This window comes from Oncorhynchus mykiss, chromosome 1, assembly GCF_057628025.1.
Source record: "Oncorhynchus mykiss isolate SJ-2025 chromosome 1, ASM5762802v1, whole genome shotgun sequence".
NCBI lineage: Eukaryota > Metazoa > Chordata > Actinopteri > Salmoniformes > Salmonidae > Oncorhynchus > Oncorhynchus mykiss.
The window spans coordinates 22,999,273-23,012,514 of NC_143022.1; the positions used below are offsets into that span (position 1 = coordinate 22,999,273).

The following is a 13,242-nucleotide window of genomic DNA, read 5'->3' on the forward strand; positions in this document are numbered from 1 at the left end:
ATTTTATTTAAAATTGCATACTTTGTGTGACATACTTGTCCATAGCTGTTGTTTGAAGAGTTGTGACACTGACTGAACAATAACTAAGTTTTTCTGAAGGATATTTTGGTTGATTTGTTTGGGTTTTTCATTGAAGTAGTTATCTTGCTTTTAGAACTGTACTTATTCTGAGCGTTTTGTTCTTGTAAAGATGTTGTAATAGACTCAAACCAGTGTCACATATTTAATTACTATATAAATGAATCAGAAAATGTTCAATAAAAAGTTCAGTGCGGAGACCAACTTTGTGATGGTTCTCAATGGAGATTCTTTGAGATGAGATCGCACCATGTTCATTGTATTAATGAAAACTGCACCCATACAGTGTACAGTACCATTACCACCTACTGGCCTTGCTTGGTATTGCTGGTTGTAAATACAAACACTTGCATACATACTGGACTGATAAGGAACACTGCTATAACTATTATTATTAGTAGTATTATAATGATTTAAACGTTTTAACAAGTTGGGACAACCCTTCAGTTAACTACTGTACCTATCAATTATCCAGTAGTAGTAATTATGGTTCCTCAATATACATTTGACATATTATAACGTAGGCTATGTGTTACAGCACTACTTTTGGTGTCCGGGAATTGCTCTTGAGAAGATTTCATGTAATTGTCCCTCCAAAGTTGATATCAGATTTTCGCCCCTGAGCAGGCCATGAATAGCATAATCAGTGTCAGTGAGTGAGGTCAGTAAGTGCAAACCAGCGGTCTCTGTCTGTCGTGACTAGCTACAATATAGCTGAATAAACTCAATTTCACGATTTGAGCGGCGACAACAGTTAAGACTGGAGTTCCCGCGTCCCAAACAATCTAGTTTTTATCCCAAACTAGTGATTTCAGCACCCAAAGATTAGCCCGCAATTACACACGACATTGTTCTGTGTAATTGCTGGCTATTATTTGGGTGTTTAAATCAATAGTTTGGAATAAAACCTTCATCGTAGATGTGACGTCGGAGCACCAGTCCGCCCACACTAGTTGCCGCTCAACTCCATCGTAAATCGGTGAGTTTAGTCGGCTAGAGTTACAACACAAAGCATATTGAAACAGCAAGGCTAGCAAACGTTAGCTAGATAACGTTCATTGTTTTGCTATAAGGGCACACATATAAAGGAACAATAACAATTCCGAGAAGACTCATTGTAGCAGCCGACTCTTGTGCAATAAACATCTCCCCAACGAGCCTGCTTGCCAGCTAACTAACTATCTTATCTACTGTAGTTACATCCACAAACCAAGCAATGTTATAGATTTAGTATTTAGCTGTCTCTTAGTAAGCTATTAAGTTAACTAACTTAAAAAAAACAAGATTTAAAAACTGTATTTTTACAAAATGTGTAGTTTCTTGTAGAAACAGGGCGGTTTCAGTGAGTTGACCTCAATGCAAACTTCTGTCTACAGGACCATTGGGGTTAAAATTTCACTCTGTGATTAAAGTCAGTGTCTCAAAGCCACAAAAGGGTAGAACATATTTCAAACGTTGTTTATTAGGGGGAGATGGGCCCTATCATGTCACTATCACAGGTGATTATTGTTTCTGAGGCTGTGTGAACAAATTATTGGATTATGCTAATAGTTATAAAAACATATTTTATTCAGCTTTCCCTTATGTGGATGTGATGTTAACACTCACCAGTTGATGGCAGCACTGGTAAATTATATTTTTCTGGACCAAATGCATAGTCACAGCAATGATACAGTGGCACATTAAACAGAGAAAGACAGACAAATACAAACAGAATTATGATTGATAGAATATATCCTTAAACTATAGTCATATAACTTTTAGAAAACCCTAGATTCTACACATGCTTCATAGTCATGTCGTTTTACAACATTTCTTCAACTTTGAATGTCACACCAGCATTGCATTGCCATAGATACATAAATAATAGCGATAAGAAGTGGTTAGTCTGGGTTGCCAAACCGTAGCCTATTCATCTGTGTGGCCCAATGATCCAAACCATGTGAGCTGCTGCAGTGACCCAGTTCTCCAGCCCACCCACTGCACCACTCTGCAGGGTCAGCATTCCAGCTGTGCCCTGGGGATCTCTGTACAGCAACGGAAGGCAACATCATTCACCACGACTTACAGAAACAGCATATGCTACTTTCATTTTCTCCACCACCAAAGGGACTACAAGCCGGAGACAGACAGATGGGAAGATTGGCACAATTTTGGCTCCCAAGCAATATCATACGCCACAGAAGAGAGGCAGTGATAGGGGACAAGAGAAAGAAAGGGGATGGAAGATAGATCCACATGTGGATGAAATAACACTCAGGCTCTATCAGTGAAATGAGTGCCTCCTAACCATCACAATCACCTGCCATCGCTCTCACTGATGCTTTGCATCTGCTTCTGCTTCTTCTGTGTTGGTGTCCCTGCTGCTGTTGAAGACTGACTTGGGGCCACAAATGTATTTTATCACTTATTAGCTTTAATGTGTCCTCTCATAAAAATTGACATCTCTAACATGTTGGTATTTATCTAACCACATCTAACTTAGTGGTATTGAGACTGTCTATAGGCTGGATGTATCTTACTTCATATCTTAGTTGATGATATGGATTAATGATATGGATTAATTTTGCATATTGTTAATGTTCATCTACATTGCAACAATAGTGTGTATAGTTGAGGAAATTAGGCATGTCACTACAGATTTAAAACAATCTAGACCATATCAAAGCTGCAAGTCATACTGTATATCCTGTTATCAGTAAAAAAAATAATATAACAAATAAAACAGAATTGTGATATTGTTGTAATTGATTATAGCCAACATTGTCGACAGATAATTATTTCCTTGTAATACAATTGAAAGCTATATGATATGGACTGAAACGTTCTGAAGTTTTTCTACATTATTTTAAATATTTGAATGAAAAAATTATCTATTCGCATATAATACTTTAAAAATATGTAAAACCTATTCGAAATATGCTAGGCCTACTCTACGTTCACAACACCACCGTAATCAGAAGACGCATGGTCCAGTTGCGTCTGATGCACTCTGGTGAGGGGACGTCTCTTGTCTGGAAATTGAGTCAACACGTAGAGAACACTGTCCGTTCCAGCCTTGTTCCAGCATTATAACTGGCTGAGAGCATCGCCCATCCCAGCAGCATAATTCGTCTGGGCTAACTATTTATATAGAGGGGAACGACCTTCATTTACAACACATTCATTCACGTGAGAGAACTCTGCGAACTTCTCCATTGCCAAGTTAACATTATTTGAAAAGGTTTGGAAAAGAACAAACAGACATTTTGAAAGTTTTGCCCAAAGTTTTATTTTACAATTATTATAATATTTTTTTTATCACCATGGGCTTTTTGATTGCTCTTTTCGGTGTGACAGTTGCTTTGAGTCAAATGTTTGGAAGATATACTGTAAATGGTGAGTAAAGTATTATTTTATTTTATTTATCAAAAAATTACGTTTGATATGTAGACTAATTATGAAATAATTCTGGAACAATTTTTGCTTAAAGAAGTCTAGCTTTGATATCTTAATTTAAAACGCTTAAAACATTCGAAAGTACTTTGACATGATTTGTGAATAATGACCATTAAACCAAGTTAAACCATAGTTTTGCTTGCTTGATACTGAGATTTACAGAGTGCAGGTGCGCATTGTGTTACTACGGTGTAACGTGCAAACAGTTACTTACCGTAATCACTGGTTTGCATTAGTATGCAGAACTGCATGTTTATTCCAAAGTAACTTTATTCTCTCATTTAGGGACGTTGGAATACCTTATATATTACAAAGTAATATACGTGAGAGTTTATGGGTTGTGGCAGTGATGAGTCCTAAAACCTTTAAACAAAACTCCACGATTGTGCAAAAGGTCTCTATTCTCCTGTATGAATTGGTGGATTAGATGCTGCTAAAGTGTATTGCGTGTGGACAGTGAGGTCAGCCAGGTCTGGCTACGGACTGGTCTGGTCCATTCAGCCCAGTTTGATGTAAAGTAATCAGAGTCCTGGCTATTGTACAAGTGGGCCAGAGCCATAAATCTATATTATGGCTCTGAAGTGGGCTATTTGTATTTCCAGTAGGCCATTGTATACATCAAAGTATATCTACTTTAAATATGTCAATCATGTCTATAAATTATGTAGAAAAACTCCAACTAGATGCATTGTTGTGTTTGTTGTGGTGTGTTCAGCGGGGATGTGTTGGCTGCAGCAGAGCCAAGAGCAGCGCTGTGACATGGTGCTGATGCGTGGGGTCAGCAGGGAGGAATGCTGCTCCGGGGGCCGTCTGGACACGGCCTGGTCCAACACTAGTCTGCCTATCAATGAGGTCAGCCTGCTGGGCTTCCTGGGAATCGTGTCCTGCAAACCCTGCAAAGGTAACAACGCAGTAGAACTTGCAGAATTACTTGCTGTGAACCAACTAACAAAATTACACTATCATATCCCTATCATTAATAAGGGTGTTTTGCTATTTCTCAAACCATTTGACTAACAGAAGTCGATGCTGATTTCTTGACTCTTGTTATGGCAAACCACCATCGCTGGTAGTGTACTAAAGGTGCCTCAGACAAGTTAGATGGTTTTAGGTTGTCCACTTGGTCCCCTCGTAACTGGCAATGAATGAAGCAAAGACGTTAAGGGGTCACATTTTGATCATAGTTCCAAATGGCAGGTCATTTGGCTATAACTAGACCACCTGTCTTCTTCTTGGGATAACTTTGACCCATATGGAATTTCCAAGTCAAGTTAGTTTCCAGAGGTTTCTAAATTTTGTGAAATGTGGATCTCGGCCAGTCATTCCATCTAACTCTGTCCAGCTGTTTTGAGTGGCTTCCACTATTGGAAGCCTTCACCATGGGTATTCAGGTTCACTCAAGGATATATTCATTTTTTATAAACTAAGGTTGCGGTGGCACTTTAACAAGTCCTTGTGATCTCTTGCCAGGGTAGTTGATTATTTTAAACCATGTGAGGATGATTAGTCTCAGCAAGGCTGAAGCCAGCATGTACCAAATATCAATATAATCCTAGTTTCAAAATGTAGTAGCATTCCTGCTAACTACTGTATGATCGATCATTTTTTCACTTCTATGGAGCATTCTTATTTTAAGGGATATAAAGGCTATTCCAGCATGCTGTTGATTACAACAAGGTATAAACCAACTAGTTGAATTAACAAGCATAATTATATGATAGCAGCAAAAGTAAATAATTAAATGTTCTCGTCAATTATGTGCTTAATTGATAAGTGGATAACCTCAAGTGATCTAGAATGACAAAAGTAACAAGACAAGTTGTAAAAGACAAGCTATAAACGTCAATGATTTAGCTACAGTGCCTTCGGAAAGCATTCAGACCCCTAGACTTTTTCCACTTTTTGTTATGTTACAGCCGTATTCTAAAATGTACTAAATAAATAAACATCTCAGTAATCTACACACAATACCCCATAATTACAAAGCAAGAACAGGTTTGTAGAAATTTTAGCACATTTATAAAACAAAAAAAACAAAAACAGAAATACCTTATTTACATTAGTATTCAGACTCTTTGCTATGAGACACAAAATTTCACTCAAGTGCATCCTGTTTCCATTGATCATCCTTGAGATGTTTCTACAACTTGATTGGAGTCCACCTGTGGTAAATTCAATTGATTAGACATGATTTGGAAAGGCACACACCTGTCTATATAAGGTCCACAGTTTACAGTGCATGTCAGCGCAAAAACCATGAGGTCGAAGGAATTGTCCGTAGAGCTCCGAGACAGGATTGTGTCGAGGCACAGATCTGGGGAAGGGTACCAAAAAATATCTGCAGCATTTAAGGTCCCCAAGAACACAGTGGCCTCCATCATTCTTAAATGGAAGAAGTTTGGAACCACCAAGACTCTTCCTAGAGCTGGCCGACCCGGCCAAATTGAGCAATCGGGGGAGAAGGGCCTTGGTCAGGGAGGTGACTGAGAACCCAATGGTCACTCTGACAGAGCTCTAGAGTTCCTCTGTGGAGATGGGAGAACCTTCCAGAAGGACAACCATCCCTGCAGCACCACCAATCAGACATTTATGGTAGAGTGGCCAAACAGAAGCCACTCCTCAGTAAAAGGCAAAAGGCAGGAAACTTGGCACCATCCCTACGGTGAAGCATGGTGGTGGCAGCATCATGCTGTGGGGATGTATTTCAGCGGCAGAGACTGGGAGACTAGTCAGGTTTGAGGGAAAGATGAACCAGAGCAGGTTCACCTTTCAACAGGACAATGACCCTAAGCACACAGCCAAGACAACGCAGTCTCTGAATGTCCTTGAGTAACCCAGCCAGAGTCCGGACTTGAACCCAATCGAAAATCTCTGGAGAGACCTGAAAATAGCATCTACCTGACAGAGCTTGAGAAGATCTGCAGAGAAGAATGGGAGAATCATCCCAAATACAGGTGTGCCAAACTTGTAGCGTCATACTCAAGAAGACTCAATGCTGTAATCGCTGCCAAAGGTGCTTCAATAAAGTACTGAGTAAAGGGTCTGAATACTTGTGTAAATGTGATATTTCAGTTTTTTATTTTTAATAAATTAACAAAAATGTTGCTTTGTCATTATGGGGTATTGTCTGTAGATTGGTGAGGGGGGAAAAATGATTTAATCAATTTTAGAATAAGGCTGTAAAGTAAAAAAAATGTGAAAAATGTCAAGGGGTCTGAATACATTCTGAAGACACTATATGCCTATTGAGAGGTGTGTCCATCCCCCCTTGGAACTGGTCCACAAAAAGTTGCAGTGCAATCAAATAAATGGACAATAACCCTCCTTCTCCTCCTCCCTCTTCTTTTTCACTCTGCATTAATTATTTCCCAATGCTGGCTGAGACACAGGCCTGGCTGCCTCCCCTCAGAGAATAAAAAAATGAATTTCTGTTTACCACAGGAGAAATGTTTGCCACATGCCCAGACATCTGTTTTTCATAATGTGGAGCAATATCTGGATCATTAAGCAGACTGAAAGAACAAAACTACAGCATCAATGTACATGTGATACTGCGGGGAAGTGCTGGTCTATTATCATAGTACTGCCTGTCAGAGTCAGACTGGGCCCAACAGTTGATCCTCCCCATTGGGGCTACTGATTTCCAGTGCTTCAAAGCATTCCTGGGTGTTGACTAGTGCTCCATGTCTGACCTATATTTAAATCTGCATTGATTTGTGAAAACGTATATGAATTGCAACGAGCTGCCAGTTAACCGGAGCAAAACATAACAGAAAAGGGGATTTTTTGGGATTTCCCTGGGAGGAATGGGGATGAATCTGATACTCGTGTGAGAAATCCAGAGGTATCAGAGTTGGCCTCTTTGGAGATGGAGAATAGCAGGATATTAAAGCAAGCGCTCGCAGAGAAAGGCAAGTGCTGCTTTTTACAGGATCAGGTCTGAATATCACTCTATATTAGGATCAAACAGGTCCTGAGAAGCCTGTTGAAAGGTGGCGATGGTATGTCTGTGTTGTTTTAGGGTTACAGTACTGGGTGACTTCCTATTGACCAGGCTGGGCCTTGGAGAGTCAACGGTTCCTCCTGCAACATCTCTCAGCCTGTAATACCCAGTGACAGGACTTTGAACTGGTTGGTCTGCTCAAACACCCTTCCATCCATCTAAGACTTAGCCCTGCTTTCATCATTACAGGGATCCTACAGTCATGGAAACAGGCACAACCTCAGACACATTCTTACAGACTTAACATCCTTGTGTGTCATACATAAACATAAACAAATCATGCGTTTATTGTAAATGTTTTGCTGGATAAATCATGCTGCGGTTAAAGACAAAAGTTTTCAGAAATTTGTTCTGTTTTGCTGAGAATGAATCTTAAGCAGCAGTGGATATGGATCACTTAACGACAGACCATTTAAGATGAGCAAATGCTTCGACAGTAATACTGACTTTTTACTCTATGTTTTGCAGAGACCTGTGATGGTGTGAACTGCGGCCCAGGGAAGGTGTGTACGTTGAAGGCTGGACGCCCTCAGTGTGCGTGCTCTCCCGACTGCACTAACATCTCCAAAAAGCATGCTGTGTGTGGCAGCGATGGGAACTCCTATCGTGACGAGTGTGTCCTCCTGATGGCCCGCTGTAAGGGACACCCTGATCTGGAGGTCATGTACCAGGGAGAATGCAAAAGTGAGGACACGCCTGTACTTCAAGAGTTATCTTGCATGTCAGCAGTTTGGTTATTTCAAATACTAATTGTGCTACTGCAGCAATATTACACACATTCTTGGATTCAACTCAGTATTCCTTTTAGCGATACTATATTCCTAATGCTCTATGTTCATGTTCTGTCCAGAGTCTTGCTCCAATGTGGTGTGCCCAGGTACCCACACCTGTGTGACAGATCAGACTAACAGTGCCCACTGTGTCATGTGCCGCACAACCCCCTGCCCAATACCGCTGAAGTCCGAGATGCCTATCTGTGGCAACGACAACATCACCTACCCCAGCGCCTGCCACCTCCGTAGAGCCACCTGCTTCCTGGGGCGCTCCATAGGAGTGCGTCACTATGGCAACTGCACTAGTAAATCCCCTTCACCGTTCCTGATCTGTAACACATAGCCTAAGTATAATCAATAAATTAATAAACAACCTAAATTGAATGGATTTTCTAACTTTAGATATTTTGGCATGTGTTGGATGTGTTTTGTCTTGTGTCCTCTCTCTCAGGTGTTCCAAGAAACACTCTGGCTTTGGAGGGCAGTGAGGAGAATTCACTCTAACGGGACAGTTCTTGTGTGGTCCAACTGGTACTTCAGTCCACCTGGCACTAGACTTAGCTTAGTCCACCCGGTACGAAGATTTCCAAGAGATCACCTTCGATACGTGAACCAACATTGTCCCGATGTTCACTCACCAAGTTCTGATTTATGTTGACTACTTTTTTTACAATCACTTATCCCCTCCATCCCTACCCCCTGTACATAGAACAATGATACATTTGATGTGGGGGAACCCGTTGGAAGTAGCAGTTTGTTCTTCCAAAAGGAAACCAATACTGTATTTGTTGATGCATGCAATGTATGTTAAATAGGAGGATGTGCTCATGAAACTGTGGAGAAATATGTAGGGGGCTTTAAGTATTGGAAAATATGTGTATATTGTAAGTAAATACTGCTACTATTTATTGAAGAAGGTATCAAATCTGTTCTATTTATGTTTTGACCCTGTATACAAATCCATATATCAATAGGTCAGCCCTATTTATTGTATTTTGTTTTAAGGTACATGTATTTTGTTTTAAGGTACATGTATTTGAATGGCCACTGGCATTCTTTTATTTTGGCAAGTTATTTTTATTTTTGTGTATTTTTCATATCCCTAAATAAAGTGCTTTGTCCCCTTAAAAGCAGCATGAAAAAAAACTCAATTTGTTTGGATACTGGATACCACATTTAGAGGATAACAATATATTTTGTGTCAATTCACTCTAAGAAAAACAGGGTAACTGCTGTCTGTATTTCAGTGTTTGTTTGGAGGTGATGAGAGACTTAGCCAAAACAAAAGTGAACAGTATGTCTCCTCTAACTCTGCTTGCACAGAGTATGAAACTGTTTATGCTGGAGCCCAATAAAATGTATAAGCCTCCCACTGATCACTCAAATGAACAGTTTAGTTCAGTGTGCAGCAATTTTATTAGACTGTTGATTCAACCCCAAGCCTTTACAATACCTCCTCTGTTGAAGTCTTGGCTTTGTTTATTTTGTATGTTTGTGGGTAATATGAGACCAATATAATGCCATTCAGGTTGTTGAATACACTGTAATATAGTGTAACTGCAAAATCTGACAAATGTTGTTAGCCTTATCAAATTGAAAACATGATAATGCCAAATTACATTAATTTACTCAAAGTTAACTCACAGCCGAATGTATCTGTTCAACGTTTAAGTACTAGTGGCTATTTGAACCAAATGGGCAGATAGCTATTTGCAAATAGCTATTGGCTATTGTGATATGAATGAATAGTGCTGCCCACCATTTATTCTAGATGATATAATAGATTTTTAATTAAAACAAATACTTTTTTTGAACAATTTACACTAGTTTCTTGTAAATATAACTCAATTTCATGTACCTGTGTTCCTACTGTGAAATTTGAATGACAAATGTATCTACTTATTTTTGTATTTTTGTACTGCCATTTTATCTCAACATAAACTATAGTATTTGTCATGATGCCTCTTTCATTTCTGGTGCAACTTCGACAGTCATTAAATTCATGTTATACGAGTCAGAATAATCTCTCTAGTCTAGTGCATAATTCCAGATAGGCTTTGTCCTACCCTCTGTTATTAATTCTCTATCATACAAAATATCACTTACAGTACAAACATACTGTATGCACACTAATTGCCATTCTAGATTCTAGACTTTTGTCAGTCTAAAAATACACACAATAGTAAAGGCATTTATCAATGGAGTCCTTTCAAGCCTCGTGGGGCGGTTGTGACAAGCTTATATGCACATTGTCTATCCCTTACTGCCTACAGAAGATCATGGCTATGGTTATGAACCTTAGTGAACCGTCTACCTTAACTACCCACATAGAGGAGTAGCAGGTGGGCTAGAGTGTTGGACGGCTTTTACTATGCGGCAACCTCTGTGCGTGCAATGGCCCTGGCAACTGACATCCCACTGACAAACCTCAGAGGATGGGAGAGGAGACCAGTGAAAAGGGGCGGTGGAGCATTAAAGCAAGGGCACAGGCACCCCATCTCCTGTTCCTGAGGAGCCCCCTCTGGAGGAGAGGAGGTGGGTGAGGTAAGCGACAGAGGGCCACTGACTGACTCACTTTCCTACAGTGCCTTGCGAAAGTATTCGGCCCCCTTGAACTTTGCGACCTTTTGCCACATTTCAGGCTTCAAACATAAAGATATAAAACTGTATTTTTTTGTGAAGAATCAACAACAAGTGGGACACAATCATGAAGTGGAACGATATTTATTGGATATTTCAAACTTTTTTAACAAACCAAAAACTGAAAAATTGGGCGTGCAAAATGATTCAGCCCCTTTACTTTCAGTGCAGCAAACTCTCTCCAGAAGTTCAGTGAGGATCTCTGAATGATCCAATGTTGATCTAAATGACTAATGATGATAAATACAATCCACCTGTGTGTAATCAAGTCTCCGTATAAATGCACCTGCACTGTGATAGTCTCAGAGGTCCGTTAAAAGCGCAGTGAGCATCATGAAGAACAAGGAACACACCAGGCAGGTTATAGAGATACTGTTGTGAAGAAGTTTAAAGCCGGATTTGGATACAAAAAGATTTCCCAAGCTTTAAACATCCCAAGGAGCACTGTGCAAGCGGTAATATTGAAATGGAAGGAGTATCAGACCACTGCATCAGACCACTGCAAATCTACCAAGACCTGGCCGTCCCTCTAAACTTTCAGCTCATACAAGGAGAAGACTGATCAGAGATGCAGCCAAGAGGCCCATGATCACTCTGGATGAACTGCAGAGATCTACAGCTGAGGTGGGAGACTCTGTCCATAGGACAACAATCAGTCGTATATTGCACAAATCTGGCCTTTATGGAAGAGTGGCAAGAAGAAAGCCATTTCTTAAAGATATTCATAAAAAAGTGTTGTTTAAAGGTTGCCACAAGCCACCTGGGAGACACACCAAACATGTGGAAGAAGGTGCTCTGGTCAGATGAAACCAAAATTGAACTTTTTGGCAACAATGCAAAACGTTATGTTTGGCGTAAAAGCAACACAGCTCATCACCTGAACACACCATCCCCACTGTCAAACATGGTGGTGGCAGCATCATGGTTTGGGCCTGCTTTTCTTCAGCAGGGACAGGGAAGATGGTTAAAATTGATGGGAAGATGGATGGAGCCAAATACAGGACCATTCTGGAAGAAAACCTGATGGAGTCTGCAAAAGACCTGAGACTGGGACGGAGATTTGTCTTCCAACAAGACAATGATCCAAAACATAAAGCAAAATCTACAATGGAATGGTTCAAAAATAAACATATCCAGGTGTTAGAATGGCCAAGTCAAAGTCCAGACCTGAATCCAATCGAGAATCTGTGGAAAGAACTGAAAACTGCTGTTCACAAATGCTCTCCATCCAACCTCACTGAGCTCGAGCTGTTTTGCAAGGAGGAATGGGAAAAAATGTCAGTCTCTCGATGTGCAAAACTGATAGAGACATACCCCAAGCGACTTACAGCTGTAATCGCAGCAAAAGGTGGCGCTACAAAGTATTAACTTAAGGGGGCTGAATCATTTTGCACGCCCAATTTTTCAGTTTTTGATATGTTAAAAAAGTTTGAAATATCCAATAAATGTCGTTCCACTTCATGATTGTGTCCCACTTGTTGTTGATTCTTCACAAAAAAATACAGTTTTATATCTTTATGTTTGAAGCCTGAAATGTGGCAAAAGGTCGCAAAGTTCAAGGGGGCCGAATACTTTAGCAAGGCACTGAAATATGAAATATTGTCCTTGTTTTCTCTGCTCCTACTGAGAACCACTCCTAGACTGACTGGGCCAACATCTGGCCTGACTGGGCCAGCATCTGGTTTAACTTTGCGATATGTTATATTGTGATCCAAGCACCCTTTTAATACATTGATAATGGAATTAAAGGTTTGCTCGAACAGGCAATAACAATTTTATGGAAAAGTGGTTGTTTTTCTGATTTGCATGCATCTTATTTCTGTTTTTTTATTCTACCGTTTCTCTATTGTAAATGCTGTTCTTTTGTTTTCTGTTTTGTAATTAAATGCAGCATTATCAGATGGCATAGAGGGAACCCACCCATTCCCTAGTTTATAGAGTTCTGGTACAAACTGTAATGGTCTGATGATCTCGTCAGACCTGACCTCAATGTGGTCCAATGGCATGCACTACTCTTTTTTTGTATCTAAACGCTCCAATTCTTAGGAAGAAGGAGCTCTCATGCCAGCTGAGTTTTTCATATAGTGATAATCAGCATATAAAAGTAGAGTATATGAAAGATCCTCCCTAAAATGTAAGGAATTTCAATTAAAGTTTCATTATGGAGAATGCCTGAGAAAATTAAATGTTTAAGGCATGGTTCCCAGACCATTTTTGGGATATGAGTAACCCATGTAAACCCATTTCAATTGTCTTGTGACCCACCCAATAAACAAAACCAATGTTTAACCATTCTAGACTAAACTGTGA

The 13,242-nt window shown here is 39.9% G+C and overlaps 1 protein-coding gene across 2 annotated transcripts; it reads left to right on the forward strand.

Annotated features, from left to right (window-relative positions):
- Positions 1-3,123: 3,123 nt before the first annotated feature.
- On the forward strand, positions 3,124-10,248 carry LOC110508215 (follistatin-related protein 3). 2 transcript variants are annotated; one of them, XM_021588739.3, is made up of 5 exons: positions 3,124-3,456; positions 4,232-4,417; positions 7,988-8,203; positions 8,370-8,640; positions 8,744-10,248. In XM_021588739.3, the coding sequence occupies exons 1-4, from the start codon at positions 3,384-3,386 to the stop codon at positions 8,633-8,635; spliced, it is 741 nt and encodes a 246-aa protein (XP_021444414.2). In that variant the 5' UTR covers positions 3,124-3,383; the 3' UTR covers positions 8,636-8,640; positions 8,744-10,248. The 2 variants fall into 2 exon arrangements, with proteins under 2 accessions (XP_021444414.2, XP_036825421.1); XM_036969526.2 differs by having other exon boundaries at positions 8,370-8,597.
- Positions 10,249-13,242: the final 2,994 nt, after the last annotated feature.